The following is a 7,384-nucleotide window of genomic DNA, read 5'->3' as shown; positions in this document are numbered from 1 at the left end:
CCACCAACTCCCTCTGGGTTCTACCTCTCACCCACACAACAGGGGTAACTTATAGCAGCTAATTAATCCAGCATGTTCTTGGATGTGGGAGGAAACAGTAACCCCGGCAGAAACCCACACGGTCACTGGGGCTGTAGCCTGCTGCCCAGGAGTCTAAATCCTGGAATATTGGGGCTACCTTCGCCAGAAGAGCTGCAAAGATTCCAGCAGGTGTATCACCACCACTCCTGAAGGACAATTGGAGATGAGCGCTGAATGCTGTCTCTTGTCAGTAATGCTCAGGTATTGAGAAATGAAGATATAAATGAGTATTTCTCCAAAATGGGAGTATAAAAATTTCTCCGTACTCCACCATCTCGCCGGGCCGTTTTGCTGAACCGCCTTGGCCAGCCTCTCCCCACTCCCCTGCACCATTCTCTTACACTCACCCCTCTCCCCAGAGACCGTCTCTCCCACACCCGAGGGCCATTCTTTCCCTGGCAAAGATACTCCCGTTGGCTCACTGCCAACCTCGCCTCCCTGACGGCCAATCGGGGGAGGGGCGGGGCAGAATCCTGCAGAGTGATTGGCCACGGCCGGTAAAAAGGCTGAACCAGTCGCTACGCTGTATTTGTTCCATCTCAGGGCAGTCAACGAATGGGGCAGAGCCAAGCTCCGAGTGGGGGCTGTGATTGGTCAGTCACTTATATCCATTTGTTGTATCCTCGGCATGTTGCAATTTAGACTTTGTAGAACCGGGAAAGCGAGAGGAGAGAGAATGATAGAGGGTGCGGTGAAATAATATCGGAGAGAGAAAGTATCTGATGCTGGAAGAGTGAGACAGTGTGTAACACGGGAGGAGAGTGACAGAGACTGAGAAAGAGTGAGAGAGAAGGGTAGAAGGAGTGAACGATAGTGGGTGAGAAAGAGTGAGTGTGTGAGAGAGCGATTGATAGTGAGAGGGGAAATAGGAGAGGGAGAGTGATCGACTGAGTGACAGTGAGGAGTGGGAGAGGGAGGGGTAGTGACTCAGTGTGCGGGGTGGAGGAGGAGGAGGAAGCGGTAGTGAGTGGTCGCGGGCGGAGTCGAACCGAACCGAAGTTGGTGTTGGGACAACTGGAGGGGCTGGAGCCGCTCTGAGTTCACTGCCCGGCTGCGGCGGGACTCTCGGAGGTCAGGATGGTGGCGGGCGGCAGGCGGAGGGCTGCGGTCGGCGGAGCTCCGGGTGAGTGAAAGACAAGCATGCCCGTCTTCCACTGACCTGCTTGGGGTGTGGCGGATGACGCTCCGGTCGCAATCACCCCATGACTTACCCTCCCTCGTCACCCCGCCTTTCCCCCTCACCACCTCCACTACCACCGCACTCCCAACCTCCATTATCCCAACCGAACCCCAACTTGCCTCGGAAACTCAAGCACACTTGACTTTTTCCTCGTCACACGAAATTCCCATCATTACTAACCGGCCACCTACCCTACTCATCAGCATCAGCTCCAGCTCAGCTCTCTCCTCTCCCTCTCAGACTCCATCACCACACACCCACCCCAACACACCAAAATCCCCCCAACCCAAATCTCCTTTGTTGTCAACCCTAAATTCCTATGACCACGAATTTATACTCTACCTCTAAACTCAACCACAGTCACCCTGCTGTCACCTCAGCCCACACCTTCTACTTTGTCCCCATCTCACATCCTTCCCTGAGCATCCCAGCCCCATGTCACACTGCCCCCTACCCCATCTTCTCTTGCACAGACTATCCTCCCCACCCACTTGCCATGGTCCTCTTCTCTGCTCAACCTGCCCCACTGAACCTGTGTCTTCGTGTTTAACTTGACCTGAAACACTGACTCTCTATTTCTCTCCATAGATGCCTCCTGACCACCCCTTCTCCCGAGTTTCACCAGCAGTCCTTTTTTTATGTTGCTTCAGATTCCCGACATCTGTAGAACCTCTTGTTCCTCTGCTAAATGTACTTTCAGCACGGAGAGGTGCTGGCTGGACAGTGTTGTGAGCTCTGGCTGGGGTTCCCACCTCCTGCTTTAATTCTTTAAGTGCCTAAAGGCTACAAAACTTGGCTTATGTTTTGGTGAAACTGGTGACACTTCCTATGTGTGTAGCATTGGCTTTTCTGATGGTAGTTCTTCTGTTCACTTCCACCCAGTCAGGGGTTGTTTCTGACACTCAGCTAATCTGGAAATGGTCTTAGGGTGATTTATCACAACAGCTGGACACCCCTGGTAAGTGGTTGAGGCAGGTACAGCAACAGGATTTAATAGATACTTGGACAGGTAGATGATGGGAATGACTTAGAAGATATGGGCCAAATGCAGACAAATAGCAACAATTGAGATGGAAATCTTATGTAGCACAGACTAGATTATGGGCATGCCATGGTGACATTGGAATGTATGGTGGCACTTGCAAGCTGCCCCGGGCACGTCCTAGGGTGTGCTGGGCATTAATGCAAACGATGCATTTTACTGTGTATTTCAATGTACATGTGACAAATGAATCTATGAATCTGAATTGATCAGGCTGGAGAGCCTGGTTCCATGCTGTATGATTGTGTGACAGTCTGTAACAGCCTGACACACTCCAGGTGAACCCCCTGAACAGTCAGATGCCCTCAAGGTGGCACACCCCCAACCGGTCGATCCTTATTGTACCTCATCCTGACAGTCAGACACCAGGGGTACTCACCCCAACAGCTGGACCCCTTTGGAATGTCTCATTGTAGCCAGAGGATTGGAAATGATTTGGCGGATGGAGCTTCTTTGTTGGACAACAGGGTTGGCTCCGTGGTGGACTTTGGCTTATGCCTTCTATGTCGACATGAAGCCTGCATTAAATTGAGGCTTGTCTGTGGCCAGCTGTGTTGGAGGAATTTGTTCCACAGTGTCCCTCCCACCCCAGTCAAGGTCAAAAAGTATCGCATAGAGTGTTTGGTCCTTCTCCGGCCATTTCTCCTGGAGGTGTTGTGCTGGGCAGTGAGGACTACATCCTTTGTGCCTCTGACGGACAGAATCTATACTATCGCCCAGGGACAAATCTGTGGTAATTGGGAGTGGTGGTGGTGGGCTGGCGGGGGGGTGATGGGAGGAGGACCCTGGTGATGATTTTCCCCCTGACAAACAGCAGGAGACCCAGCAGTCATTGCCACAGTTTAATTTGACTCCTTTCTGGAAGATAGGTTGGTGATATTCCTGAAGTTCCTGGGAGCTCCTCCTTTGCTTTGATGTGGATAACGGGGTTGTGACAGAAGTCCCTCACTGTTGGATTTAGGGCTTACGCAGGAATACTGTCTGTTGCCGAGGCGTTGTTCTTTAGTTGGGCTCTGGCCCTGTCCATTCTGAGCTGCGAGCTCTTCCCAGGACAGTTCACCAGGCCAACTGAGGAAAAGGTTCAGGCTGTGTGTTCAAAACCTTCAAGAAGAAATACAACATTCCCACAGGCTCCTCATTTACCTCCATTTATCACTCAGTGGAGAAGGAACATTGAGAACAGGTTGTCAGCTCACAGCATAGGAGAGGACCACAAGAGATTTTGCAGATGTGTGTTATCTTGAATAACACACATGAAGTGCTGGAGAAGCTCGGCAAATCAGGCAGCATCTATGGAGGGGAATGAACAATATGTGTTTCGGGCCAAGACCCTTCACCAAGCGAGGAAGCAAGTTACCTTCCATTTCGAAGGACTGCCTGAGAAACCAGTGTGGAATTGAAAAGGTGCTTGTTGTGGGTGAGGTGGGAGCACCTTGTGAAGCACTTGACTTTTTACAGGACTGGATGATGTGAATATTAGAATGTCACACACAGACACAAGAGACACAAAATATTCCAGCCTTAAATACTTGGGCAAGGGAAAGCAATCCTGTAATATAGCCAACATTGTAACTAATTTCTGCACAGAACAGTAATTAGGTAATGTTTTATGTGTGAGCTAACCAAACGGACCCGGTGGAACATCCCTCCCTCCATCCTATATCGTTGAATAATGTTTTATTTTTCACAGCCACCTGAGAGGGAGACTGGGCCTCAGTTTATCCTCTCATTGGAAGGCACATGTCTGACAATGCAGCACCATCTCTCCAACACTGCAGCCCTGTATTGGAGTCAGATCTCCAACTACCAAAATCAAGTTTAAAGCAGAAAACAGCAGGTGCTATAGTCTGAAGTAAAAACTGCTGTTGCTGGAAATAGTCAGCATAGTGGGCGGGTGTGGAACAGAGTTAAAATTTCAAATTGCCGATATTTCAAGCCAATAGAACATCTATGACCTTGTACATTAACTCTCTTTCTCTCTCCGCAGATGCTGAGTGTTTCCAGCAATCTGTGTTTTCATTTCAGCACCTGCACTTTCTACATTTTTTGTTGTGGCAGATCTCTAGAATTTATCTTCGCACAAACACTTTTCACTTTATTTCTGCAGAACTCAGTTACTGGGATCACGAGCCCACTGATTACACTTTGAACGAGGAAGAACAGCGATGCCAGTACTTGGTCAAGCTCCTCGAGAACTGCCTGTCCAGGGCTAAAAAAACGAAGCTGCACTGCTCTGAAGTTCTGGTTCCTGAGAGAATGATCAGCAAGATAGCCAGGGGCATGCTCTGCCTTGCCTCCAGCGAGCCTTGTGGGCTGCGTGGATCCGTCGTCTACGTGATGGTGGAGATCGAGAGCATGTGCAGAAAGCTAGACCGCATTGTTTATGACTCCACTGTTGTTCCAACTTTTGAATTGACTTTGATTCTTAAGGAGGACGGCAGCATATGGCCTGTTCTCCGAGATTTCTTTTTCATTGGTACCTGTTTTACCCCTGGGTTCAGGCAAGCACTGAAACTCAGTCCCGGGTTTCGCTTGATTAAAAAGAAGCTGTACTCTTCGTCTTCAACTGGGACTGTGATTGAATGTTAACCCTGGTCTAACACTGAGTGGCAGCTTTACCTCACCACCATCACCACTTTATTCTGCGGCAATTTAACATCAGTGTTGCCAATTTAGATAGAAATTGTTATTACTCACTTTTTATTGTGTGCCCTGGTTGTCAACTTGGTAATGGCCACTGGGGTTTGATATTGGCTTTGGAGCTGAAGTGCCAAACACTTAGAGATCTTCTTTGTTATGGTTGATCTCTCACCTTGATGGACAGGTCATTACAAGATTCAGTAAAAACTCTAATCTGAGATGATAATCATAGAGTACTAGAGTACAGAAACAGGCCCTTCAGCCCATCTAGTCCATGTCAGCCTGGTCTTCTACCTAGCCCTATCTACCTGCATCCAGATCATAGCCCTCCATCCCTCTCTCATCCATGGACCTACACAATCTTTTCTCGAATGTTGTAATTGACCTCACATCCACCACTTCTGCCGGCAGTTCGTCCACACTCACACCACCCTCTGGGTGAAGAAGATTTGCCCCTTCTCCAATTCCCCTTAAAATATTTCTCTTTTCACCCTAAACCTATGACCTCTAGTTCTAATCTCACCCATCCTGAGGGACAAAAGGCCTACATGCATTCACCCTATCTATACCATCATAATTTTAAAATCTCCTCTCATTCTCCTGTGCTCCGGGAAATAAAGCCCTAATCTATTCAGCCTTCCCCTACGTGGAGCAGAGAATTGCCGGTCTGTTTTGGTGAAAGATGGTGCTCCCTGGGATACTGGGAGAACTTGCTGCTGAGGTAATGTTGTGGGATTGTTGCACTGAACCACTTCACCCAGAGCTCTGCTTTATCAGCTCTTCCTACCACCTGCCCCAGTAGTAGCTCCAACTTGTGTCAGCGCTAATGCGAAGGAACCGGTGTGGGTTGAGTTACCAGAGACTTGAGCCCGTTGTTCTGGCACTGACAAGAGCCATGTGATAAGCCAAGCAGGTTGTGACTGGGAATCAGGCTACCTGCACTGAAAAGCTCCTGAAGGTCAACAAAGTGCCAAAGCTGGAAATCTGAAATAGAAACACAAATTGTTGCAAACACTCCAGAGATGCCGTCTGACCTGCTTAGTGTTTCCAGAACTTGCGGCTTTCAGAAGATCTTGTCTGGCTTCACAATCTTGGGTTCAACTTGCTTCCAAATGTGCTGAATAACTCTGGGATATATGACTTGCCCTGTCTTGGAATTTTCCGTAGAGAAGCTGGTTCATGTAAAACCAGGTTCTACGGTCACTGGGTATGGCTTTGTACTGGTTATGGATGTGAATATATTGAAAACTGAAGACATGACTATTTAGATAATGGCCTGATGTTTACAGACTGCATGTGGTTAATGCTCTGAGGTTTTGGGCTAACTAACACAAGGGGCGGGGATAGTGATGCAGTGTTAAAGATGGGACTCTCATTCACATGACTATCATTTGCCTTTTGTAGTGCACATGCTGCTGGCTGGTGTTGACAATTTCGATGATCAGTACCTTCTAATTTCTGATACTGGACTCAAAAACTGGGCATACACACTGTAGTAATATGGTCATCAAAAGAAAATGTTCCTTTTGGAGAAAACCTTGGACAATAAATCAGATTTTTATAGCCTGATGCTTTTCAATTCAAAGGTTTTAAGTAAATGAGCTCCTTGTAGAATGGAGCACTATTGCACATTGGACACACAGTCAGAAAAGAGGCTTCAGAAATTCACTAGAATAAAATGGCACCACAAGGAAACAATTCTTAAGCAACCTTCCTAAACGTCTCTTAGTCAGGTATTTCTGTGGAGATTTCCTGAGTATCTCAGCAATCTTTACAAGTTTAAAGATTAGAATCAAATGAAAACTTCATTACTTGCAGAATACTTTGTTCTCTATATTTAGAAAACACTTTAAACAGCATTGACTGCAATGAAGGCATTTTACATTAGACCAGAACTGTGTACATTTGTGGATACACTATCTCAGGGTAGATGTGACAGCTCTGGAGGGACTTACAAGGGCTGGAGAACTTCAATGGTGTGGTAATGTTGGTGACCTGGAATTGAGGAGATGAACCTGAAGTTGGAGGGCTGGGGAGGGAGCAGAGAAGTGATGGGGCAGGGTTTGGGAAGAACCTTTCTCCCTTGCAGAGAGGTCAATAACTCAAGATCTTAATTTTAAACTGAGAATAGAGGACTGAAGATAAACTCTTCTCATGCTGGGGTCTGGAAGAGTAGTGCAGGCAGATATGAGGCATGGGTTCAGGGTAAGCGATAGGAGTTGAGAGGGGATCCAAGTAGTATGTTATTTTTTCCCTAGAGGATAGTTTCAATCTGGAACACAATGCTTGAAGAGGTGGCATGGCAGAGATTCTCACATTTAGTAAGCCAGAATCAAGTTTATTATCACTGACATATGAAATTTGTTTTGTGGCAAGACCTAGAAAATACAGTAAATGAGAAAATATAAATAGTGAAAAAGGGGAATAGTGAAATATCGTTC

The 7,384-nt window shown here is 47.3% G+C and overlaps 1 protein-coding gene across 1 annotated transcript; it reads left to right on the top strand.

The window, feature by feature from the left end:
• Nucleotides 1–716: 716 nt before the first annotated feature.
• On the top strand, nucleotides 717–6,505 carry LOC134345769 (DNA damage-inducible transcript 4-like protein). The gene is made up of 2 exons (XM_063046956.1): nucleotides 717–1,204; nucleotides 4,411–6,505. Exons 1-2 carry the CDS (start codon nucleotides 1,159–1,161, stop codon nucleotides 4,890–4,892), a joined length of 528 nt encoding a protein of 175 aa, XP_062903026.1. The 5' UTR covers nucleotides 717–1,158; the 3' UTR covers nucleotides 4,893–6,505.
• Nucleotides 6,506–7,384: the final 879 nt, after the last annotated feature.

The sequence above is a fragment of the Mobula hypostoma genome, chromosome 4 (assembly GCF_963921235.1).
Source record: "Mobula hypostoma chromosome 4, sMobHyp1.1, whole genome shotgun sequence".
NCBI lineage: Eukaryota > Metazoa > Chordata > Chondrichthyes > Myliobatiformes > Myliobatidae > Mobula > Mobula hypostoma.
The sequence above is the reverse complement of the archived record's forward strand: the minus strand, read 5'-3'. Positions and strand labels throughout refer to the sequence as shown.